This window comes from Stigmatopora argus, chromosome 15 (assembly GCF_051989625.1).
Source record: "Stigmatopora argus isolate UIUO_Sarg chromosome 15, RoL_Sarg_1.0, whole genome shotgun sequence".
Taxonomy (NCBI): Eukaryota; Metazoa; Chordata; class Actinopteri; order Syngnathiformes; family Syngnathidae; genus Stigmatopora; species Stigmatopora argus.
The window spans coordinates 13,667,943-13,695,266 of record NC_135401.1 but is presented as its reverse complement, the minus strand read 5'-3'; the positions used below and the strand labels follow the sequence as shown (position 1 = coordinate 13,695,266).

Below are 27,324 nucleotides of genomic sequence, written 5' to 3'. Positions count from 1 at the left end.
CTGGCCCGGAGTCAGGTGGGACAGGGTCCAGCACCCCCGTCACCCTAATGAGGATAAAGGGGTTAAAAAATGAATGAATGAGACTTAACCTCCGGTGACTTGGTGTCCACATGTGTGGACATCACATTTTGATTGTCACAAAACTACAATGTTAAATTTTGGACTACAAGGGCCTGGCGTCCACTTATGATGTGGACATTATTTTTCTCAGAAACGACATCATGTGAAAAGATAATTCGTTGTTTTTTCACTCATCACGTCCCAATTAGCCTAAATATCAAAGAGAAAATAAAAAATACATGCCTTGCAAGAGTATGGGTCTTAAGAGGTTAAAATGCGTAATCATGTGTGTATGTACCAATATATGTCCTCTAGGGGACGCCAAGACACCTTTTAAAATTTGAAACTATTACATCTATCTCTCAGACATGTATTATATAAGTGGAACAGATTTTTTTTAAAGAGTAATGGGGGTTGAGAAGGGCGTTGCCCCTCCAGCAGGTAGAACGTGCGCGGGCACGCCGTGACAGAGGCGGCACTGTTTATGCGCGTGCACAAGTGGCCCAATAAGTCCCAGTTGTCCGCAAACAGTGTGGGGTGAAGGTCGGAGAAGAAGGAAGTTGTATTCCGTGGCACGCGGCTTGCTTCTTCTTTTTTTTCTTTTTTTTGGAAGTTATAATTCTGTCTTCTGGTGGTCTTCCTGCTTCGTGCGGTGATGTTCAGTTGGGTGAAGCAGGAGCAGGCCGGCCGCAACAAGGAAGGCGAGATGTACCAAACCGTCACCGAGGGGCTTCAGAGCCTCTACAGCAAGAAACTGCTTCCCCTGGAGGAGACTTACCTTTTTCACGACTTCCATTCGCCTGCCTTAGAACCGGCCGATTTCCAAAGCAAGCCCATGGTGTTGCTTGTTGGCCAGTACTCCACCGGGAAGACCACCTTCATCAGGTAGGGGGGATCGACAGACTTCGTGGGGAAATTCTCGGTTTTAAGTCAGCCCCTTTTCAGCGTCGTTTTGGTAATGGGGCACAAATCAACATCATATGTCGTAAAAGTCAAACCCGTGTTTTCTCTCAAGAAATCTCCAAATCTATTTCCTTTAGCGTCGGGGACTTCCGCAAATTCGCCGAGACAAAATGATAATAAATGACCAAGCTTGCTTCTTCAGGTCATCAAACACACCCCGAACGCCCCAAACACGTTAAGAAATCTGTACTAATTCCAGTCGTAAACATATTTTTCAAATGCAAGTTATTCAGAATTGAGATATTTTTCATTAGGCTTTTGTGTGTGTGCGCGCGCGGTGAAGTCACGTGATTCCACTGACCAGTTTCAAACCAGCTGTAAAAACATATTTTTTCAGTGAAAGTCAACTTTTTCACATATTTGTCAACACACATGCAGGTTTCGAACACTTCTTTCTGGCCTCAATGACCATTCATTCATTCATTGATTCATTGATTGATTGATTGATTGATTCATTCATTCATTCGTTTTCTGAACCGCTTTATCCTCATTAGGGTCGCGGTGGTGCTGGAGCCTATCCCAGCTGTAAAAACATTTTTTTTTTCATGAATGTCAACTTTTTCGCATATTTGTCAGCACACGTGCAAGCAGACATGTGGGTTTCGAACACTCCTTTCAGGCCTCAATGACCTTTTATTCATTCATTTTCTCAACTGCTTTATCCTCATTAGGGTTGTGGGGGTGCTGGAGCCTACCCCAGCTGTAAAAACATTTTTTTTCATGCAATGCAACTTTTTCACATATTTGTCAGTACATGTGCAAGCAGACATGCGGGTTTCGAACACTCCTTTCGGGTCTCAATGACCTTTTATTCATTCATTCATTCATTCATTTTCTGAACCGCTTTATGCTCATTAGGGTCGCGGTGGTGCTGGAGCCTATCCCAGCTGTAAAAACATTTTTTTTTCATGAATGTCAACTTTTTCGCATATTTGTCAGCACACATGCGGGCTTCGAACACTCCTTTCAGGCCTCAATGACCTTTTATTCATTCATTCATTTTCTGAACCGCTTTATTCTCATTAGGGTTGTGGGGGTGCTGGAGCCTGTCCCAGCTGTAAAACATTTTTTTTCATGCAAGGCAACTTTTTCACATATTTGTCAGTACATGTGCAAGCAGGCATGTGGGTTTCGAACACTCCTTTCAGGCCTTAATGACCTTTTATCCATTCATTCATTCATTCATTTTCGAACCACTTTATCCTCATTAGGGTGGTGGAGGGTGGTGGAGCCTATCCCATCTGTTAAAACATTATTTTTTTCATGAAAGTCAACTTTTTCGCATATTTGTCAGCACACGTGCAAGCAGACATGCGGGTTTCGAACACTCCTTTCAGGCCTCAATGACCTTTTATTCATTCATTCATTTTTTGAACCGCTTTATCCTCATTAGAGTCACAAGGTGCTGGAGCCTATACCAGCTGCAAAAACATGTTTTTTTCATGCAAGGCAACTTTTTCACATATTTGTCAGCACACGTGCAAGCAGACATGCAGGTTTCGAACACTCCTTTCAGTCCTCAATGACCTCTCGGTGTCAATTTCTGGTTTTGATGACAGACCTACCGTTGTTGACACCCCTATTGTCAGCGCTTTCTGAATGTCATGTGTGCACTTGAAACACAAGCACAACCGTTGCTTGACTCATTGCAAAACATTGTAAACTGGGCCTGATTTAGTCTTTTGCTGCCATTGACAGTAATAGACCTCAAAACCACTTCATATTTTAGGGACGATTTTAGTCACCCAATTCATTTAGACTGGGACAGGGAGTAGTCAGTGAGTTATTTTATGAAATAACATTAAAAAAAACGTTAGAACAGTGGAAAAAAAAATTGACAGGCGTCTTTATTTTTATAAATTTGCCTTCAAAGCAAAATATGTTGTGCAATCTGAAATAAATAAAATAACGCAAGATAACAAGTTTTAGATTTTTGCAACGTTTTCAGAATATTTACATAAAATGGGGAAACACCATGATATCAAGTAAGAAAAATATGACAGGCTGTCCTCAAATGAGGACAGTGAGTTAATAACAATTTCAAAAAGGCTGCTCTTTGTGCACAGGTATTTATGAGGCATTAAAAAACGCCAGGGAGAATTGACTTGTATCTTTTAGTGGACCGGCTCTGTGTTGTCCTGCATCTCATAATCACGACGTCTGGCCGTGTAACATACCTGTCAACCTCTGCCGATAACTGCCCTTATAAATGATTATGATTCCCCTTACAAACCCCCAAAAAACCTTACAAACACCGTACGGGTGTTTGTAAGGTTTTTGGGGGGTTTGTAAGGGGAATCGTACGGGTGTTGGTAAGGTTTTTTGGGGGTTTGTAAGGGGAATCATAATCATTTATAAGGGCAGTTATCGGCAGAGGTTGACAGGTATGCGTGTTATTGTCCTTTTGCGTTCATGCTCCATGTTAGCCTTTATTGCTAACTAAGCTAAAAACACATTTCCTTATCATCCTCTTCTTCTCCTGAGTGTTGGTCTACCGTTCACCTCACAACAGCGCCCCAGTTCTCTGTGGTGGCTGGCTGATGTAATTGCAGTTATCTAATTTCTATTAAAAGTTTTTATAATTATTGTTGACAAAAAATATTTCACAATAATTATTGTTATCGTTTTATCGCCCTAGTGTGGTCAAATGTGAAAACAGCTAATTTTTAGTGCAACTCTGGTTCGTCTATCTTCACCTGTAGGGGGTGCAGAGCGATGCCAAGGTGGAAGGGGCCGCAAAGCGATATATTTTTAGCACAAAAATTGATTATTTTTTTGCAGGCCCTGCCAAAGGGCAGGGTAGACCCTGGACTGCCTGCTAGACAGTATGACATCTAGTTAAGCAATTATTTGTATTCCCAGGTTCTGTAAGCTTTTTGGTTGGTGTATATGAAAGAAAGAAAATGGACAAACATTCATTCATTAAATCATCGACCAAGCATGTTTTTGTGAGGTGGGAGGAAACCGGAGAACCCAGAAAATCCTGCGGAAAGATAGAGAGAACACCCCCTCATCGGCTAGCTTCGCCAAAAAACAGGGCCTCCTTGAGGGCCGGGTAAACCGCACTGCCAGCACCTCCTCAACCTCTGCCCCTAAGCTTAGCACTTTTCTAATGCTGCTAATTGAAACATTTCTTTAATATAGTTTCTTTTACTAGTTGGTAAACAGCCATTTTACCTTGTGAATGCTCTATCCTGGTTGCCAAACAGGGGCGAATCTCTATAACTTCGGTTGACCGCCTGATGGGTTACACGTTAGCTCTTCAGATTTTTAAACACGTAAGATTCAGGAGGTTTTGTCGGCTTACGGCCATACTACCCTGAAAACGTCCAATTTTGAAAGTGAAGCCTTGTTAGTACTTGGATAGGACACAGTTTGGGAATACCAATTGCTGGAAGCTTTTTGGTTGGTGTATATGAAATAAATAAACTGTACGCAGATTCATTCATTAAATCATTTACCAAGCATGTTTTTGTGATGTGTGAGGAAACCGCAGTATACCTAGAGAAAACCCACACAGTCATGAATATGCCAACTCCACATATGAAGGTTGCAAGCCACCAGAGATTGAACACTTTATCTCAGAACACATTTTTGGGAAGATTTTTTTTCTTCAAAAAATATCTCATCTCTTTCATCTGATTTTCTGAACCACTTTATCCTCATTAGGGTTGCGGGGGGTGCTGGAGCCTATCCCAGCTGACTTCAGACCAGCGGCGGGGGTACACCCTGTATCGGCGGCCAGCTGATCGCAGGGCACAACCAGACGGACAACCATTCAAACTCATTCACCCATACAAAGGGGCAATTTAGAGTGTCCAATCATTCTAGAATGCACGTTTAAAGGAATGTGGGAGGAAACCGGAGTACCCGGAGAAACTCCACACAGGCCCAGGGAGAACATGCAAACTCCACACAGGTGGACCGACCTGGATTTGAACCCAGGACCCCATATCTGTGAGGCCGAGGTGCTCACCATTCAATCCACCGGGCCGCTGAAGTAAATGAATATCTTTGGAATTAATTCAAATGAGGAAATGCACGAATGAGGATGTTCATAGATAGACATCCAAACCATTTTGAGTAGAAAGCATTGGGATTGGTCACTCGAAAGGCCCTAGGAATGACCGCTGTCAGCAGCCTCTCGCAGTCAGAGAGGAATAGGCATCTATTGCCGTGAATGGGAGATAATTTTTCACTGAATACTTAAAGAAGTATACACAAGAAAACTTTTACCATTATTTTTAATGCAACAAACTACTAAGCGTGAACAGAATGTGGAATGTTTTTGCGGACTAAGCGGAGGAATCCCAACATTGTTAGTGTGTCTATGTGGTAACATTTTTTGGCAGGACACCATCTGCAGATCCAAGCTGCAGAGAAAGTGAGGTCCTTTTGTATTATGTGGATGTACACCACTACTGAGGCCCCACCCTGTTCTGCTGGAATGCTGTGAGTCATGGGAATCAGAAGGATTATGAGGAATTATGCCAAAAGGAAGCTTGCTGAGCCTACAAGACCGTTATGTGTTTGAGTTGTCCTTAATTGGTTATTTGACTGTTAAGATAAATACCTGGGAGTATCGTAGTAAAAATAATTTGTGATCAATGATCTGTTTACTGTAAAATAACGACAACTGCTGCTAAATGGGGTGGCTCGGTGCAGAGTGGTGAGAGCGTCCGCCTCATAGTTCTGAGATTGGGGGTTCAATCTCATGTTCTCTCTGGGCTTGTGTAGGTTTCCTTTGGGTACTCCAGTTTCCTCTCACATCCCAAAAACATGCATGGTAGGCAAGTTGATCACTCTGAATTGACCCAGACATGAGTGTAAGTGTAAATGGTCGTCTGTCTCCTTGTGCCCTGCGATTGGCTGGCCACATATCCAAGGTGCCCCCCGCCTGGTACCCATAGTTGGCTGGGATAGGCTATAGCATCCCTGTGACTTTTGTGAGGATAAGCAGTATGGAAGAAAGTGTCCTGTGGTTGAGTGGTTAGCATGTTAACCTCACAGTACTGGGGTCCTGGGTTCGAATCCAGGTCGGTCTACCTGTGTGGAGTTTGCATTTTCTCGCCGCTATCCTGAAGTCAGGCTCCAGAACCCCCTGCGACCCTAGTGAGGATAAAGCAATTCAGAAAATGAATGAGTGAATGTATAAAGTATGTGAACTCCTACGGAAAAGGAATGTTGCTAAATGTTTGCGTGTCAATGGCAGAGATTTGTATGTATTGACTTTACGTCTTTTTGAGTCTATCCCTTTTTGCTACCAAAACTTGTAGCTCGTTTTGTGTTTTTGCTGCTTTTCTGTCTTAATGATTTGGTGATTCTTAATGATCCCATTGACTTTGATTTGCTTTGTACTTTGTGCTTTTGCTTTGTTGTTGTGCGGCCTTTGCGACTGTACTGTCTAACTTATAACTATGCCTTTTCTTGCTACTGTCACAATGAAATTTCCCGAATACGGGATGAATAAAGTTATCCAATCCAATCCAATGTAGCGTTGTACAATTAACAACGGTATTGTTTGTCCTGGCTGTTATGACTCTGTAGCGCCTTCCAGAGGGCAGGAAGTTGAAGTGGTGGAAGCCGGGATTCATATTGACTTTCTGTTTCCTAACTTTAGCTTCCTCCTTACACTTATGAACGAACACGAATAGAAAATGTTTTTGCATGCTTGTCCTTCATTTTAATACATTAATAAATCATTCTCTTATCATTTTCTCTCATTTTGCATGTTTTCCATGTCTTTTTCGTACAAAATTGGGACACTTGGATCATTTTTCAAGGTTTTAGTCGGTGGTTTTTATGAGGGCTGTTAGAGAATTTGCATATAAAATACTACTCTTTATGAAAAATCCAAGTGAGGAAACAAGTTCTGGAACTAATTAATTTTGTAAGTAGAGGTACCACTGTATTATGCTGACAGGAAGTTTCTCTTTTGGCAGGTATCTTCTGGAACAAGACTTTCCGGGCATGCGGATTGGACCCGAGCCCACTACTGATGGCTTTATTGCGGTGATGTATGGTGACAGTGAAGGTGTCGTCCCTGGCAATGCCCTGGTGGTGGACCCCAAAAAGCCCTTCCGGAAGCTCAATGCTTTCGGAAATTCATTCCTCAACAGGTAAGCAACGTGTCGAGCATTTGCAACACTATAACGAGGCAATCTGTGTATGCACAGTAGTTGTTAAAGACTAGTTTTGTTGAGACTCGTCAATCAGAGGACAGAAAAAACTGCCCAAGTGAGGGTGAATATAAGTACTGATAGCCCAACAAAATAGTTGAAGAAAAATTTAAATTTTGAATTCAGTTGAGTTCATTGTGATAGTGTTAGCCCAGCAGGGAAGGACTTGTGGGCCCAGGCTGCTCACGAAAGTGTGATGATTGTGTGCGGTCGATTGGTCACCGGTCTTTTGGACGCCCGGACCGCGACAATGGGCGACCAAAAGACCGGCGACCAAAAGACTGGCGACCAAAAGACCGGCGACCAAAAGACCGGCGACCAAAAGACCGGCGACCAAAAGACCGACGACCAAAAGACCAGCGACAAAACAAGGTAAAACAACACGGTCTACGCATCAATAAAAGCCAACAATGGCCATGAGCAGTTTCACTGAGCCGACGTGTGAGTGTATAAGAGTTTGTATGTACATGCATTGTCCCTTTAAGAAGCTACGTCAGTCAGGGTTTTAACAAGTTCTCCAACAAAAAACAATAAAAGTCCGGGAAATTTGGAGCTTTTCTTTAGCCTAATAATTAATAGGGCATTAAGTATGACTAAATAGTAATTCGCAGTTTGTATTTAGGGAATTTGAGCAACAATTTAAATGGTAATTATCAATAACATTCCGGACGACCAAAAGATTGGCGACCAAAAGACCGGCGACCAATCGACCGTGTACCGTGATGATTCCCCTAATCAATGAATTAATCAAATTAATTGACAAGTACAATCATACCTTGAGATATGAGCTTAATGCTGAGCTCGTATGTCGATTTACTCGTATCTCAAAGCAACGTTTCCCATTGAAACGCTCCGCCCAGTGCTCGTAGAGATCTTTGCACGAGGGAGATGCGGTGTGAAAGACTGTGCGCAGAAATCATAAGCAGCCTCTCGCGTATCCCAAACTTTCTCGTATCTCAAGGTAAATATTTGCTCAGAATTTTATTCATATCTCAATTTCCTCGTATGTCAAGGTATTACTGTATTTTAAAATCGTTTTAATTGCATTTCAAACATTTTCCATTTTAATTAAAAAAAGAAAAAATGTCCGATCGCTATTGTCCTTGATGAATGCAAACATATGCGTCATTTGTTTTTAAACAATGCTAGACTTGCATAACATTCCTACTCCTTTTGGCGTTTGTTAGTTTCACTGCACATTTCAAGCTAAAATGGAAAGCTCCCAGTAAAATTATAGAAAATTACTTCTGTGATTCATATATGAGTCAAAGATTTGAATAGTTGCACAAATAATTGGTAAATCGACTATCGAAATAAATTATCGACTATACGCAAAGGAAGGGACATCATCACTGTGCATCCTCACATTTCACTGTGCACATTCCAGGATTTTAAATTTAGCTGACAGCTTAAGTCTGAACTGCGTTTCCTACATCCAGAAATATTTGTCCCGGAAATCTGGGCGTTCCTTCACCTATCTTGTACCAGAGAGCTCCCCTCTAGACACCGACCCCAAAAATAAGAGCTATTGTAACGATTGTTCCTGGGGGAAGCGTTTGTGCGTCACATGCAGCGGCAGCAAACTCTTGTTTTTTCCCGCCTGCCACTCGACTGCCACATGATTTATGGTCGCCATGTGAGTTGAGCAGGAGGTCATAATTTTCAGCTTTCTTTTCTTTTGTTTAACCCACAACTGCTTCCCGAAAGGTATGAAATTGTGCTCAAGAGAAAATGGACATAACTGATTGCCAACTGAGTACTAGATATTCTGTTTAAAAAAAAAAAATTCATAACGCCCTGGCGTCCACATATGTGGACATCATATTTTGGGCCATGAAGGCCGCAATATTAACATTTGATAGAAGTGGACGCCAGTTCTCAATGATCACAATTATAAATTAAAGGTCCTTAGAAATGGTCACTTGTCAAAAACAGAAAATGTCTCCAATAATGTAATTTTGCAGGTGTGAATTTGGCATCAGGGAACACCCACTTTTTCAGCAATTCTAGTTATGACATCACAACAGTGACACATGGTGAACTTAATGGTATGGATGCACTGACGTCATCATTCAAATTAAAAAACAATGAAACGTCCATCTTATTAACTGTTTGTTTAAAACTAATATCTTTATTATCTATACATATAACATTAAACACAACCCCCCTAGCATTTAGGGCAGGGGTGGGCAAACCAGTCCTCGAGGGCCCATATGGGTGCAGGTTTTTGTTCCAACCGATCCAGCACAGACTGTTTAACCAATGAGATTTCTGCAAAAAACAAAAAGCACCTGACTGCAATCCCCTGATTGTACTTGTAGGACACCAGATTGGTGAAAAGGTGCCCTCTCTATGGGTTGGAATGAAAACCCGCACCCACTGCAGCTCTTTGTGGAATAGGTTTCCCACCCCTGCTTTAAAGTCACTTGATGAAGTATTCAATAGGTACTTTAAGTGCCAACACTAAGAAAGACCCACTGAGGACTCAAATTTGAGGTCAACAAATTGATACGGGGCGGCCTCACAGTGGGAGAACTGGGTTCAAATCCAGGTCGGTCCACCTGTGTGGAGTTTCTTCCCACATTCCAAAGACATGCGTGGTAGGCTGATTGGACACTCTGAATTGCCCCTAGGTGAGTGTGAGCGTGAATGGTTGTTTGTCTCCTTATGCCCTGCGATTGGCTGGCCACCAATTCAGGGTGTCCCCCGGTCTCTGGCCCGAAGTCAGCTGGGATAGGCTCCAGCACCCCCCGGGACCCTAGTGAGGATAAAGCGGATCAGAAAAATGAGATGAAATTGCCACTAGTTAGTCGCCTGTTGGATGAGCTGATTAAAAAAAAAACCTCACCATTGATTTGCATGTGTATTTAGGTTTATCTGCTCGCAGATGCCTAATCAGGTTCTTCAAAGCATAAGCATCATTGACACACCTGGGATTCTCTCCGGAGAGAAGCAGCGTATCAGCAGAGGTTTGTAGTTTTATCTATACCATGAGTAGTATATATATGAGTATTAATTATATGCATTATTATTTTAATAATTTATTATCATTTTGGCAAATCATTTTTTTGTTGATCATTTTTTAATTGACAATTAATGAAGGAAATATTCCTGAGTTTATTTTATGTAATATTTCTAATTTGATTATACATTTTATATGTATGGATTTATATATGTATAACTGCAATACACAGGTAAACAAAAAAAATGTACCTATTATTTTGAATACCTAACCTAGAGCAGTGTTCCCCATCCACTGTGCAATTGTCAGGTCTCCCGCGGGAAACAAGAAGTCATACAATGTAATATTCAGAGAGAAAAATTAATATGAATATATTAATAATGAGATTAAAATTGAACTGTTACAAGGTTCAAATCAAAATATGATGATTGTTAAATTATAGATTATACTATTACAAGATTCAAATTGTGAAAGTCATTTTGTTGCTTATTTTTATCTAACATAAACTGGAAGTTGTTTGGTTTCTTGGGCATCAACTTTTGGCGACAGTCTGTGTGAGCACAGCATTTTTTTGCGTAATCGGAGATTTGAGTAATATTTGGAGAAAAGTCATAAAGTTATGCGATTAAAAACATTACATGACTTATTTTTACATCACTCGAACCGAAAGTTGTTCCGGGTCCCCAGACATCAACTTTTGGTGACATTAGGTCAGTGTGAAAAATTAGATTTGGGAATAATTTATGTGAGGTTTATGTGATTCCTGCTGGTAAAACTTTGATGAGAATGACTATTGTTAATATAGGCGACATAGTTTTAAATTAAAAGATTTTCAAATGGTGGGGTCCCTTGAGATTTTTTCAATGCAAAAAGTGTGCTGTAGCTCAAAAAAGGTTGGGAAACACTGACCTAGAGAATTAAACAATTAGGGCATTGACTGCCATTGATGGTGTTAAATGTTCAATTCATTTAAACTGGAAGAATTCAAATCAATACCAATGAAAGAGAATCATTCACTGGTGTGCTTTTAGACACACCGGTCGGTCTCTTCGATATTCTCATTGCCTGAAAGACGCTATTGAGTCCAAACCGAGTGGCTTTTTGGTGCTCTGCTGCGTAATGACATCATCAGTTTAAAGCTTCAGCAAGATGGGTGGAGTCATGGGGGCGAGGCATTCAAGTCATCTGGAAACGTTCAGTTTGCTAGAAATTGAATTACAAAATGACATGAATGTAGTCGATTCTCACGATTACAAAGTCAAGCTGAGTGATGACATTGCAAAATCAAGCAAGTGAAATTTGATCCACGCCTTTCAATTGGCGAGCTCTGCCTGCAGGTCCTGTCGGCACCAGGATGTGTTTCTGGAGCAACAAACAATGAATGAAAGTGCATGTGTTTTTCTTGAGTCAATACGTGAGGATATTTGCCGCATGTTTTTGTGTCACTGTCGTTGGAAAGGGGAAGCAGGATTTTTGACTACAAGCATTTCTTAAGAAGAGGAAATGGAAACTTTGAAGTCAACAACAGGCTTTCTGAAGTTAAACACTGATGAAACCTGACACCGGAGAGTGTTGTCTTTGTCACACTGTTCATTTATTGATAACAAACAGAAAACCTGGGGATTACAGTCTTCCCTCGATTATTGCGACTTTTTTTCTGCTATTAATGAGCAAACTTGGTTATTTATTTTTTCAAATTCATAAAAATGTAAAAATCCATGCTGAAACTCATGAGCAGAAGCCACTCTTGCTACTAGGACTCAGCACTGAAGGGAAACAAAAAGTTAGTTATAATAAGGGTGACCTTACTTCGCGATTTTTCGATTATCGCTGCCATGTCTGGCCTACATTAACCGCAATATTCAAGGGATTACAGTAATACCTCGACATACGAGTGCCCGACATACAAGCAATTTGAGATACAAGTAAAATTACGAGCAAAGATTTATCTTGAGATACAAGACAAATTTTGATTATACAGTGGTACCTCTACACACGAGCTTAATTCGTTCCAGGACTGAGCTCGTATGTCGATCTTCTCGTATCTTAAACGAACGTTTCCCATTGAAATGAACTAAGAACCAATGAATTCGTTCCAACCCTCTGAAAAAACACCCAAAACAGGATATTGGATTGGAACGAATACACGAATACGCACTTAAATTAACTTGGATTAACAGACGCTCAAACATACGTTTAATGTAACTTTACACAAAACTGAATTCTAATTTTTAAAAAAAAATTTTTACCTTTGTCCTCCGGTTTGACTCCACCCGGACGTTCAGCGGGAATTTTTAAAAGGAACGCATCAAGAGTTGTTTGTTTTTGCCTTCCCTTCAAAATATTCCGAAAATGACGCGCACAAATGTCCTCACAATACGATAACGCGCAACCGCTTGTCAGGGTGCCTCTTTTCTACAAAATCCGAAAACTCTTGCCACTTCGCTAGCATGTCTTTGATATCCTTTGTAGCCAGGCGCCCCCCCTCTTCCACCTACTCCTCGCTACTGGGTTTCCACAACACCTCCAAATGTTCACTCTCCTGGAGCTCTATTAAATCTTGTGTCATCAGTTTTTCGTGGTGCTCGGCGATTAGATAATTCACATATGCCTCATTAACCTCCAGCCCCAAGGAATTTCCAAGTGACACGATATCATCCATGACAACGAGGAAGCTCTGTGACACGTACCCCACTCTCATATTTTTCAATTCTTTCGTGCTTAATGTTGATTGTCAACGTTCGCCTTTTCTTTGCACAACTCTTTATTCCACCTGTTTGCTTTGGATCCATTGTTGTTCACTTTTATTATGCATTGACTAACAGGGGAAAAACACGGGAAAATGCAAAGCTCTGCCCAGTGCTCGTAGATATATTTTATACACGAAAGAGATGCGGCAAAAAGGACAGTGCGCTACATTGTTAACCAGCCTCTCATGTCATGGCCACCTGGCTTTCTCGCATCTCGAAATTTTTCTCGTATCTAGAGCTAATTATTTGCTCGGAATTTTCCATCTCGTAGGTAGAGCTGCTCGTATGTAGAGGTACCACTGTGCGAGCATACAGCGGACGCGAGAGGCTGCTCATAAGAACATCATGGGCATGTCTTTCTGGTCGCAACTCCCTCGTGTAATGTCTCTACGAACACTGGGTGGAGCGTTGAATTTTTTCAGTGTTTCTTTTCCCGTTAGTCATTGCAAATGTCGGAGCTTGTTCGCTAATACGAGAGGAGTACTACTTCCCGGGCAAGTTGGCAAGTGGTCGTGCGTTATCCTATTGTGAGGACATTTGTGTGCATCATATTTGGGATATTTTGAAAGGAAGACAAAAGCAAACAACCCTTGATAGGTTGAAAGCATCTGAAAGTCAGGGTGGAGGCGGGGCAAATAGAGCCGACCCGGGAGAAGAAAGGTATAAAAATTTAAAACTAAATTAGAATTAAGTTTAGTGTAAGGTTAGATTACATTTATTTTTAGTGTGTCTGCATCGTAATCCAAGTTCATTTAAATTTGTTTATGTTATGTTACGAGCGCGTTGCCGTGCAAAATGAGTCAGTTTACTCAATGGCTGCTATTCTCGGCGATAGGCGTCCAGTTTATTTGAACCAGAAACTCTCCATTTCCATGAATTGGATGTTTATGGTAAAACTGTATCATTTACCTGCAGCCGCTCCGTGGTTAATGCTAACTAATGAGTTAGTCTTTCTTTGGCAGCTATTTTCATAGTAACCAGCTCTAAATTGACAGCCATTTTAGAACCTAATCAATGATTATGTTCACGTGGAAATTTTGGATTGATTAGATGTACAGTTGAGTAATCAGCAGTAGTACATGTGTAGGTTTTGCAAAAATCTTTTTTCCCCCTCAAAGCGTGATATGGAGACTAACGAATTCAATGTCATAGACATTAGTGTTTTTCTTTTATTATATGGTGATTTAAATTTTTCCAGAATTCCAGTTTTTTTTTTTTACTGGACTTTGTACAGGATTTTTGTTCATCAACAGATGATAGTAAAATAAATTTCTGTAGCGGTGTGACTGATTCTTCATGTGTTTAGTTCAACTGGATTAATAAATGTCTTAAATCATCAACATGGGATTTTTTTGGAGGAACTGCTTTCTAGTTACACAGAATTTTCGTGAATTAAGCTGCTCATCCAAATCCACCTCACTTTTTCATGATCAACAATGATGATTTTATAATCGTCCAGGCCTGCAATGCAAATATTTTGGTAACTAATTGTTAAATTTTGATTGTTGTTGTGTCCTGGAACGTAACCTTTGAGTCCAGTACCAAAAAATTAAAACTTTGCTGCGTGTGCGTAGGTTACGACTTTGCTGAGGTTCTGCGCTGGTTTGGTGAGCGAGTGGACAGAATCATTCTGTTGTTTGACGCACACAAGTTGGACATCTCAGATGAGTTCTCCGAGGCCATCCGAGCCCTCAAAGGACAAGATGACAAAATTAGGGTGGTCCTTAACAAAGCAGATCAAGTCAGCAATCTCCCCATTGCCCTCTAATTATCACCTTCCCCTATCCGTTTTCAATCGGTTCTGTTGTATTGCAGGTGGACACGCAGCAGCTGATGCGAGTGTACGGGGCCCTTATGTGGTCGTTGGGCAAAGTGATCAACACACCCGAAGTGGTGCGAGTTTATTTGGGTTCCTTCTGGGCCAAGCCTCTGCAGAACACGGAGAATAGGTATAGTCCAGTGCGACGTGGCCATCACGCAATCGAGCGGAAACTTCACCCTTTCTTTGACCCTCAGGCGTCTCTTTGAGGCGGAGTCTCAGGATCTCTTCCGGGACATCCAAAGTCTTCCAAGGAACGCGGCGCTGCGGAAACTCAACGACCTCATCAAGCGAGCTAGGCTGGCTAAGGTGAGATGGGATGTGACACAGTGATTCACAACAAGTCTTTACTGTGTTGTTTAATTGCGATTTATTATTATTGTACATTTGCCGTGAATTCCCAACTGAGCGAACGAAGCTATTCGGGGGGACTTTATCCACGGCAACACACTCGTAACCGAACAAACAAATTTAAATTAACTTGGATTAATATATACAGACACACTGAAACATACGTTTAATGTAACTTAACACAAAACTGAATTCTAATTTTGTTTTAATCTTTTTTACCTTTTATTTTACGGGTTGACTCCACCCGGACCAGTCTTCAAAACGAGGGGAGTGCAAATATCCGCCCCGTGCTCGTAGATATATTTTATACACGAAAGAGATGTGGCAAGACAGAGCCATGGCCACCTGGCTTGGTCGCATCTCAAAACTTTGATCGTATCTAGAGCGAATTATTCGATCGAAATTTTCATCGTATCTCGAGCATCTCGTGGGTAGAGCTGATCGTAGGTCGAGGTACCACTTATATTATAAGCTTATGTGGTGCCCCCAAGGTTTAGGTGTGGCCTGGTAGTTGGGATGCGTTTGGGGTGTCCAGCTAGCACCCCAGATAATTTTCTCTGGGGGTTGTATAGTGGCCTTATGTAGACAAGCCTAGGTGGGCTTAACATGGGCCCTTGTATCCCAGGTTTCTCCCACATGGTTCCCACGCACACTGTGGGCTCCATTATGGATGGTATCTAAAGGGTTATTGGGGAAACATTTGTTTATTTATACAGTGGTACCTCGAGATACAAGCTTAATGCGTTGAGTATGTCGGAATGTGACTTTTTATACTTTTATATTACTATATATGGTTTTTTTTACTGGGAAACGCACTTTGTGGAGTAGCACCACCAATTTCGTTATATGCAGCTGTGTATGATGACAATAAAGGCTTTTGATTTGATGTCGATTTACTCGTAACTCAAATGAACGTTTCCCATAGAAATGAACTAAAAACAAATTAATTCGTTCCAACCCTCTGAAAAAACACCAAAAACTGTATATTGGATTGGAAAAAAACATTTTTATTTGTTCTAATTCGCCATCTATTAACAAAGTAACAAATAACTAGTGGTTTAATAGTACTAAAATGTGTTTAATAGAACTAAAATTAGACAGATTTCGCGGAGGGGCGAGAGAGAGGGACAGAGAAATGGGGGAGACTTTTTGCACGGCAATGCGCTCATAACATAACAAACAAATGTAAATGAACTTGGATTACGATGCAGACACACTCAAAAATAAATTTAATCTAACCTTAGACTAAACTTAATTCTAATTTTGTTTTACATTTTTATACCTTTCTTCTCCCGGGTTGGCTCTATTTGCCCCGCCTCCACTCTGACTTTCAGATGCAACCTATTGAGGGTTGTTTGCTTTTGTATTCCCTTTAAAATATTCCAAAAATGATGCAGACAAATGTCCTCACAATAAGATAACGTACGACCACTTGCCAACCCGGGAAGTAGTACTCCTCTCGTATTAGCGAACAAGTTCCGCCATTCGCACTGACTAAATGGAAAAAAAACACTGAAAATATGCAACGCTCCGCCCAGTGCTCATAGAGACATTAGACGAGGAAGACAGTGCCCATGATGTTCTTGTGAGAAGCCTCTCGCATCCGCTGCATGCTCGTATATCAAAATTTGTCTCGTATCTCAAGATAAATATTTGCTCGAAATTTTACTCGTATCTCAAATTGCTCATATGTCGGGGCACTTGTATGTCGAGGTATTACTGTATATAAATATCTGAACGTGGGCGCGTACGTTGCCGCATACGTGGGCGCGTACGTATATCAATACACCAATTGCTGCATCCCTCCAAGTCCAAATGTATTTTGCCATCAGTTGCACTGAAACGTGATAAGTCACTGCCAGGCCTTCCAGTTAAACTTGACTGGAATGCGGCACCAAATATACCCTAAATGTTTGTGGAATGCCCACAATGTTCCATTCCATGATGGAGACTGGCGGCTCAATTGCTGGCGCCATGTAATATTCCCGTGAAAACAAACGGCATGCCAGCGGACTCGTTATCAGCGTGTTCCTGCACTTTGTCTCCTGTCGGTGGAGCGGCTGACGCAATCAGCCGCTGCTGTTCTATGTGGATCATGATGCACTAAGTGTTTTATCCTTCCTTCCTTCCCACGATGCACCGGGAGGACATTCCTGCCTGGTTAATACTGGGTTGGTGTCAACTCCTACCCCTCACCCGTAGATAAACTTTGTCCCGTTTGCCATTGCGTGCTAGGTGCACGCCTACATCATCAGTTACCTGAAGAAGGAGATGCCATCACTGTTCGGGCGAGAAAAGAAAAAGGAGGAGCTTATCATGAGGCTGCCGGAAATTTATGCCATCCTGCAGAGGGAGCACCATATCAGTCCAGGAGATTTCCCCAATGTCACCAAAATGCAGGTATGCAAAGACCAAAAATAACCAATAAGACAAGAACACCCCAAAATTCTTGAGAAAGTGCTGATGGTCACAACCATGTGATCGGCCAAACCTTGTGATATCCACATGTTGCTACCAAAAATGTTTTAAAATGTTGATAGAATATATATTTTTTATAAATCTCAAATCTTTGAGGCTAGATTATTACAGCACTAAACACTTCAATGTTGGTGAGATGTAGTTCAATCGTTCATCTGTGGTCTGTGAACTTCTCAAATAATTCACGACCATTAAGAATACCGTATTTTCTCGAATTAAACGCGCACTCGAAAATAACACGCAGGTAATTTTGGGCCAAAAACATCTGGAAAAACGCAGTAATCGAATATAGTGCGCACCTAAAATTTCCCGCTGACGAAAATGAGAAATCTTACCTTTTTTTCTTCGTTTCACGATTGTGAAAGCAAGATTTTTCATTTCCTGTAGACTTGATGGTGACTGACTTTACACCCTTAAAATCCACAGTCAGTGAGTTCGGCAGATCAAAAGTCAGTGGGGTTTGATCAGCGTTTCCTATATTCCGAAGTGCATAGTGGTGCTTCTTCCTCATCTTGATTATGAACCGCTGATACTCCATCAGTTTATGTTCGTAGTCCTCCGGCATCCTTTGGGCAATTGACGTTCTCTTTCTTACAGATAGGTCGTGCCGTTGCATAAACTTATAGCACCAACATGCAGACGATTTGAAGCCGGAATCCTTGTTTTTTTTTTCATGATTTTCAGGGCGAGGATACGCAGCTCGACTGTGTTAATGGCAAACCCTGCAGCTCTTCTCTCAGCAATCGTTTTAAGAAGTTCTTTCTCTAACTCTGGGAACATTGCTTTTCTTCCACATCCTGATGCTTTTGCTGTTGCTTTTTCTTTCAATAATGAGTCTTTCTTCTTCCTCCAACCACGGATGTTAGCTTCACTAATATCGAATTTTCTTCCAGCTTCTCTGTTGCCCAATTCCTCTGCCACTTTGATGACTTTTCTTTTGAACGCTGCGGTATAACTTGCTCGTTTTGATGCCATGTTGCTTGTACAATGTCCAAAACTGAACTGAGAGAGGGTGAACTGAGACGAGTACGAGGCTAGAGGGGGGCAGTGGTGGTCTCGGCTTTCCGATTTTCGATCGGCTTTACGAGATGACGTAAAATCCGTGCGTCAAAGTGAGTTTGACAATGCTTTTTTCGATCGAAAATTTGTAATTTATTTTAGTTATTGATTATAACACGCACCCCCATCTATTGGAATTAATTATATAGCAAAAATCTGCGTGTTATATTCGAGAAAATACGGTACATTTCTTTAAACCCAGGTAGTCTTGGGTGCTCATAAACACAGGGTAGTACCCAAAAGAATAAATTACTCAAATAAAAAATAAATATATTATAGCTCGTGAGCCAGACATGTCTCTTTTGATGGATGCATACGGCTCTCCGTTAACTAGTGAGCTATAATGTGGAACCCACTGGTGAGAGAGCTGAGTACCAAACGCACCAATAGGAAAGAGCCTCGCATCACTTTGTTTGCGACACTACCTCGAGCTTCACTACATCGATAGATGGGAACCCCGCGTTAGCACATCCCAGTGGCACCGACACTAAGGCTAGCACCGCTACATCGACCAATGAGAGCCTCGTGTTGGTACATCACAGTGGCGTCACGACACCGTAAAATGGGATCCTCGCGTTGGCACATCACTGTATTAGTGACATTACCTCGAGCACTGCTACATTGACCAATGGCAGCCTCACGTTGGCACATCACTGTGATAGTGACATTACCTCGAGCCCCGCTACATTGAACAATGGGAGCCTCACATTGGCACATCACAGTGCCACTACTCCATCTACCAATGGGAGCCTCACAATGGCACATATCTGTGTTTGGGTTTTGGGTGGAGGTGTGTGTGGGTAGTGTGGCCGAGAGGTCCAAGGTGCTGGATTAAGACTACAGTCTCTCAGGGGCTGTGGGTTCAGATCCCACCATTGCCAATTGTCGCTTGTTTCGTGTTTCCCTGTCCGGGATTTTTTGCAAGTACCGGCTGCTTCTTCGTTGGGGTGTGCCCTCTCCGTTTGTTTGTTACTTTGGTAACTTTTGTCCCAGTTTTGTATGATTATTTTTCATTAAAATCCTGTGTTGTGCGCCAGCACTTTCGCCGCCTTTTTCCTGCTCTCGCATCCTGGGTTCTGTCCTCGTTGCGCACCCGAGGGAGTCATGACAGTGTTCACGACATTACCTGGAATTGTTATGATCGCGCCGCTGAGTCGTGGTGCGATCGGGAATGGATTAGGCCCCAGCCGTGGGGAAGCAGGTGAGGACGAGGCAGTTAGCTTCAACACAATAACTTTAATACTCAGAAGGGACCTTACAAAACAAAGGAGGACTTGTGAAAACGGAAACGAAACCAAACCGGAAACAGGAACACAAGTAGTATCGAGGAGAAGGGTAGAGTGGCTGCATGGCAATGGAATTTACACAGTGACATCCAGGAGTTTGCAGGAGCATGCAGGACGATCCGACACCGATACTAAAACTCATTCGTGTTTAAATACAAACTCAGGAAGTAATCCCAGATTGATTGCAGCTGCTCTGCCTTGACGGCAAGCCAGGAAGGACAAACGGGCCGCTCCTGACAGGAATGGGCTCCATTGATCAATTGGAACTTAGCGTTGGCATATCACAGTTGAAATGGCGCCGACACTAACACTTTATTACATTACACTGACTCTCTTGCGCTTGCATACTCGCATTGATTAGCAACAGTGTAAAAATGTTATTGAAAGAATTTACATAGTTGTTTTTCTTTAAAAGTGTTGAAATGACAAAAAATGCATGCATTTATTTTTACTCAGTATAGCTCTTAAGAAATTAGATTTAAAAATGTTAATTTTTTTCTGGCCTCTGTTTTAAAGTAAAAATATGCAAATCTGTATGTCTTTGGTTGGACCTCGAGAAATATTGTGGGGAAATCATGACTTTTATGAGAAAGTTATAACAAAAATAAATTTTCAATACCAAATTCGGGTAACAAAATTCTAAAATAATTGATGATAATTGAAAATACAGTACATACGAAATATCCCGGTTACAAAAAGCCTCAATAGGAAGCATTTTGTCCCAAGATAAAAATCTAAGTTACAGAATCAAACATGCCCCAAAATGTAAATACACTTCCTGTAACTGGTATTTTTGTTTAAAATTGTTATGGTGGAGTTGCTTTCCCATTGGTTATCTCCCAACACCTCGCTGGGCTCCATTAACTAGAAGTTAGCTGCGTCTCCATCATGCTAGAATTGATCTCAGCCTGTGAGGGATAGACGCCACCAGCTCCAAAAGGAAGTACGCCACCAGGCTGACCCAATACAGTAATCTCTCAATTATCACGGCCTCAACTATCACGGCTTCACTACATCGCGTTTTTTTTTCTGGGGGAATTTTTTTTCTTAATTACATTTTTTTTGTAAGTTTATAAAAGCTGGGTTCATAAAAATGTGAATATCCATGTTGAAACTCACAAGCGGAAGCCACTCCCCTGGCCTCCGCTTGCTACTAGGACTAAGCACTGAAGTAAAAAATAAAAAAATAAAAAAAATCTTTTTAAATATGGGTGACCCTACTTTGCGGTTTTTCGTTTATCGCGGCCATGTCTGGTCTACATTGACCACAATAATCGAGGGATTACTGTAATGGCACGCTCTGGGCGGACACCAGAGCCAGCCAGAAATGGGGTTCCGGCCTTTGGCAGAGTTTGACAACAACCATCTGACCAAAAACCTCTTTTGGGTACTTTTTCATCTTTTTCTGGGACTGTGGTCGGACAACAAGATCCAAGTTACAACATCCCCCAAAACGTAAATACATTTCCTGTGTCAGTTATTTTATTTTGAAATTGTCCGTGCACTGCTTGGCACTCCGCTAACTGCCTATTGAAGCCCAAAAACAGTAACTCTTATTTGACTGCTGTTTGTCGTCACCTATATAACATTATTGGTCCGAATGAAATAAGCGGGCCTGGTTATCCATTGAAGAAAAACAGAAGATAAGAAAGTAGCGTGCAGGTTGACTGTTACTGCAAGGCAATACAAGCCGGCCGTAATCCACCTAGCATCGCTACGGTATTGAAGCAGAAGGAAGCTTTAAATACGACGACTCATTGGCAAGGCCTCTCTGTACTGAACGACAAGATTGAGAAACTGCTACTCATTTGGAGTTCTATTTAATGCTAAGTTGTTTTGAATTCATAATTTGAAGTTGTTTAGATGTGTTTATGTGCTAATGTTCGCTTCCACCTTAGACTGCACTGTACTCATGCATGAATAGAAAATGTTTTTGCATGTTGCTTGTTATTCATTTTAATACGTTAATAAATCATTTTCGCATCATTTCCCTCATTTTTGTGTGTTTCTTACATCTTTCATACAAAATTGGGTCACTTTGTTCATTTTTAAAGGGTTTAGTTGGTAGCTTTTTTTGAGGACTGTGGAACGAATTACAGAATTTACATATAAAGTACTGCTCTGCTTACAAAAAATACAAGTTACGAAACAAGTTCTGAAATTAATTAATTTTGTAAAGGCTTTCACAAATTTGATTTTTTTTTGCCAGGACATGCTACAGCATTACGACTTCAGCAAGTTCCCCTCTCTGAAGATGAAACTGATTGAATCGGTGGACAAAATGCTTTCTTCCAAGATTTCCGGTTTGATGGCAATGATCCGCGAGGAGGAGTCCAAAGCGCCGCCGGCCATGGTGTCGGGTGGTGCCTTCGAGGGCTCCCAGGAGGGGCCCTTTGGCCGCGGCTATGGGGAGGGCATTAGCGCCGGAGCCGATGCCGAGGACTGGATCGTGAGTCGGGACAAGCATCGCTACGATGAGATCTTCTACACGCTCATGCCGGTCAACGGCAAGATCAGCGGCGTCAACGCTAAGAAAGAGATGATGAACTCGCGTCTGCCAAATACTGTGCTGGGAAAGATATGGAAGCTGGCTGACTGTGACCAGGATGGCAGTCTGGACGATGAGGAATTCGCACTGGCTCAGCACCTCATCAAGGTTAAGTTGGAAGGCTATGAGCTACCTGGCGAGCTTCCACTGCACCTGGTGCCCCCTTCCCACCGCAAGCACCGTGACGCTGATGCCCTCTACAACCACACCGAAGACTGAAAAAACTAAATATCCCTAACGCACCTGCTTTTATTTGCTATTGAATCATATTGCTGCCAAACTAAAAAATAGACCGGTATGACATTTTTACATACCATTTTTTTTTTCAGAATTGAAGACAAACTTGAAATCCTCTTCTCAATGTGCCCTATGATTGGCTAGCCACCGATTCAGGATGTCCCTCACCTGGTGCCTGTAGTTGGCTGGGATGGGCTCCAACAACCCCATTAGCCTTGTGAGGATAAGTGGAATGGAAGATTAAAAAAAAGTGGACACACAATATGACTGCCAAATCATACAGGAATTGTTTTTATATGATACATTATCACAATTTCACATATTTCGTAAGGATTTACCTGTTACTATTAGGTAAAAACATATGAACCTTTTTTTGGTTTGGCAGGAATATGCTTCTGTTATCATATATGCTATTCACGCAGAAAGTTTTTGGGATGAACCCGTTCTTCATGATTCACTAAAAACACGCTTATTCGCTGTTTTCCCTGTGCTCGGACCAAAGCCGTGGTTCTCCAAATATCCCTTTTGCCTCATTGTCCAAGTTGTTCTTCATATTCTTTGTCTTTTTGGTTGTTCCTGTTTTTTTTTTCTTCTGGTTCTTGCTCTTCATTTTCTTATACCAAATTTTCTTCTTTTTCCTTCATTTTGTTCATCTTGTTCTTCTTGTTGTTATTTCCTGTTCTTCTGACTTTTGCTCTTCATCTTCAAGGCTTCTTTGTTTTCAATTTTTCTTCTCCTTTTCCTGTCTCGTTGCTGTTCATGTTTATTGATTGATTCATTATTAATAGAATTTAATCAAACAGAAAGACATCTTTAAACATACACTGGTTACAACTTGCAAGGAGAATCACTCATAACTCGCCTTCGTTCAAGAGTATTCTGAAGAGCGGCATACTCTTCTCTCCATTTAGTCGCAACATACTCAAAACATTTAATGTAATCTGATTCAAAACAATTGCATAAGCTAACCGAATAACACCATTAAGGTCAAAAAACAACTGCTCATATTAGATCGAAACCAAAACACCTGCGTAAGAATTTGAAGTATAAGCATAATAATTTCTTTATAAGGTAAACTGCCGGCGTCCCAGTCAAAGCAATTTATGAGTCCTTCGCAGATCTTCATTGCGAACTTGCATATGGGTGTCTGGGTTGCGAGGTGTATCTCCCAGTAAACAGTCCTTAGAGGGTGAGGTGTTACGTCAACAAGCTAGAGCCAGCAGGGTGACCTCGAGTTTGCCCCAGTCTCAAATTAAAGACACTCTTATACAAAAGTAATTAAAATGCATACATCTATAATATTATCCAGAATAACCCCAACATTTATCTAGCTCTTGTGACTGTTCTTTTTCCTTGTCTTCGTGTTTTCTTTTTTGTTATTGTTCTTCTTCCTCCTACTCTTTTTCCTCTTAGTTTTACTTGTTCTTCATATTGTGCTAGTTTTTTTCTCATGAAAAGATCACAAAAACCTCTTTGTGGTCTTTGAGGAATGGTCTTTGAGAAAGTGCATTCTTTAAGTGTGTGCCTTCCTCTTCTGCGCCCCTTTTCACAATAAAAGCTTTGCGGAAAGAGATTTAAAAGCAGTTTACAAAAATCAAATTTATCTTATCTTATGACTCCTTTCTTGTGCAATCATACACATTATTACGTCAAATAATATGTATGATTTTCATGTAATTCTATCCATTATGTCATGTTTCGATTTGCTGCACTTTGTTTAAGGTCAATCAGATTCTAGAATATCTGTTGCTATGTCAACCTAATCTTCACAATCATGATTCAGTTATTCTATATTTGCAATGATACTGATTCTTTCATTTAACCAATGGCAATTTAAATTGGTCCTCATTATATCGACAGACCACATGATGATATTTTTCTGCCTTCTGAGTGGTTGATCAGTTGTGATACATACACTTAAATAACTTCAATTAATGTCATTCATTCATCTTCCATACCGCGCATCCTCATATGGTTTGCCTTCGGGTGAAAGGCAGAATACACCCTAGACTGGTCGCCAGTCAGATGTAGGCCACACAGAGAGACGGATGAACATTTGCACTCAATCATACTGCCAGGTGTGGGAATTGATACTGCGCTTGCCCGCACCAAAGTCTGGCGAGTGAACCACTCCATCAGGTGGCTCACAATATACATCTCTCATTTTCAGAACCGCTTTATCCTCATTAGGGTCGTGGGGGGTGCTAGAGCCTATTCCAGCTGACTCCAAGCCAGAGGCAGGGGACACCCGGAATTGGTCGCCAGCCGATCGCAGGGCACAAGGAGACGGACGACCATACACACTCACCCCCATACCTAGGGGCAATATAGAGTGTCCAATCAGCCTACCATGCATGTTTTTGGAATGTGGGAGGAAACCGCAGTACCTGGAAGAAACCCATGCAGGCCCGGGGAGAACATGTAAACTCCACAGAGGTGGACGTGACCTGGATTTGAACCCAGGACCCCAGAACTGTGAGGCCGATGCGCCAACCACTACTGTCCAAATTGGATTGATTGTCTACGTGAACTTTAACAGTCAGGACTGTGTAGTGTTATGGTCAGGAGATGGTAAATGTGCTGTAAATTGATTCAAAGGACTCACATGTGCGCAAGACACTCGGTTTGCACTTAGTTGTAGATGCTGACAATCTGACATCTGACAACAAATGAAAAATGTAAAGAACAAAGTATTACAAAGTGAATGCCGAAAGTTGCAGTAAAATAATAGAAGTAACCAAACCATGAAAAACAACTGAAATTATTACTTCAAAAAAATACCCAATGCAGTGGTTCTTTTACCTGACTTGAGTGCAGCCAACGTGGATTCAATTCCCACTCTTTGGTAATGTGATCTGTCTTGGTGTGTACGATTGACTAGCATTTAGGGCAAGGGTGGGCAAACCGGTCGAGGGCCCCCGTGGGTGCAGGTTTTTGTTCCAACCGATCCAGCACAAACACTTTGACCAATGAGATTTCTGCAGAAAACAAGAAACACCTGACTGCAATTCACTGATTGCACTTGTAGGACACCAGATTTGTGAAAAGGTGTCCTCTTTATGGGTTGGAATGAAAACCTGCGGCCCTTTGTGGAATAGTTTGCCCACCCCTGACTTAGGGTGTAGTCTTCCTTTTGGCCCAAGTCAGCTGGATAGGCTCTAGCTCCCATGATCCCTTTTAGTCCTCCCACTAACACACACAGCTAAGTTAATTTAACCGGTAAAAATTTATTGGAGTGTTGAAATTCATCAAAAATGTCAACTCAAAGCCTTGGAGACACATTTAGCCTCTCTGCGCGTGCCAACAGGAAGTTGTGCAACAGTTGCAGGAAGTCTGGCCGAGGACTTCTCTCGTAGGATAACCTGTCACCTTCCATTTGGAAACATCCCACATTTTATTTTGAAAGGAAATGTCAAAATATGTCAAACTAATTGTCAACATGTTCAAGTGTAGCTCAAAGCCTTGGATGACATTAAACTGTACGTGTGTGTACAGGAGAAGGCTGATCTGACGGATTTGTACACAGAGCTCAAGAGCGCGTATGGTTCTGATGTGCCTGTTGGAACTTATCTCCCGTAAAGTGCTGGCGCCGCCCAGCCGCCGCAGACTCAGGGTCTACTTCCTGGAGAACAATGCCGTTGCCATTAACTTCCTGAGAAGCAAGGTGGCGATCTGTTTGCCACCAATCATACGTGACATGTAATCCCCCAACACACACAATTTTACGCACACAAGTCAGCCAATGTGTTTGATAATCAACAATATTGTGTGGTAAATTTTGGTGTTGCATCATCATCTAAAAAAATGTGTCCAAACAGAAATAACAACATTTTGTTTTTAACATTATGCTATACTTTCTGGACACAAAGATGAAAAATTACTAGTAATAGTTTCGACCACTCCTTTCGTACCTCAATGACCTTTCATTCATTCATCTCGTCTCTCATCTCATTTTCTGAACGGCTTTATCCTTATAAGGGTTGCGGGGGTGCTGGAGCCTATCCCATTCAACTAGGGTCAGCCCTTACATATATATTTACAGTAATACCTTGACATACGAGTGTCCCAACATAGGAGAAATTTGAGATAAGAGGAAAATTCCAAGCTGATTTTTGCCTTGCGATAGTGAAATTTGAAATACGTGACACATTTGGGTTAGAGCATACAAAATGGTTCCCACTGCAGCTGTTTGGGTGTCCGAGTCTGCGAGAGGCTGCTTATGAGCATCACTTTGTCTTTCTCGCTACAACTCCCTCATGTAAAGATATATACGAGTAACGGCCATTCAGGTTGCATTTTTTACATTAATCAGTGCAAAATTAAGGGAAAAACAATTGGGTCCCGTCGTGGTTCGCCTGGGGTGCAAAGCGAGGCAGAACCCAGAAAGCAGGGAGGAAAAGGCGAGGGAAGCGCCGGTGCACAACTGGTTAATGACAAAAATAATCATACAAAAACAATAAACAGAAGTACCAAAATGGCGAGACTAAACTGGGGAAGACGCACACTGACGAAGAGGCAAAAGCATGACTTAGGTGACGGGGAAAAGGGAAGCCAGGAGGGACATAACAGGCGAAAAGCACACACACACACAAACACACACCTCCCCCCAAAAGACTAACATGACGTCACAGG

General features: G+C 41.7%; 1 protein-coding gene across 1 annotated transcript; it reads left to right on the top strand.

Moving 5' to 3' along the window:
• Window positions 1-494: 494 nt before the first annotated feature.
• Window positions 495-24,632, top strand: ehd4 (EH-domain containing 4). Its single transcript, XM_077621248.1, has 8 exons — window positions 495-945; window positions 6,966-7,142; window positions 10,074-10,171; window positions 14,489-14,655; window positions 14,730-14,863; window positions 14,931-15,042; window positions 17,320-17,484; window positions 22,117-24,632. The coding sequence occupies exons 1-8, from the start codon at window positions 716-718 to the stop codon at window positions 22,672-22,674; spliced, it is 1,641 nt and encodes a 546-aa protein (XP_077477374.1). The 5' UTR covers window positions 495-715; the 3' UTR covers window positions 22,675-24,632.
• Window positions 24,633-27,324: the final 2,692 nt, after the last annotated feature.

Coding starts and splice junctions, on each gene's coding strand:
- ehd4 (XM_077621248.1), top strand. CDS start 716: ATGTTCAGTTGGGTGAAGCAGGAGCAGGCCGGCCGCAACAAGGAAGGC. Junction 946..6,965: donor GGGAAGACCACCTTCATCAG/GTAGGGGGGATC, acceptor CTCTTTTGGCAG/GTATCTTCTGGAACAAGACT. Junction 14,864..14,930: donor CTGCAGAACACGGAGAATAG/GTATAGTCCAGT, acceptor TTTGACCCTCAG/GCGTCTCTTTGAGGCGGAGT.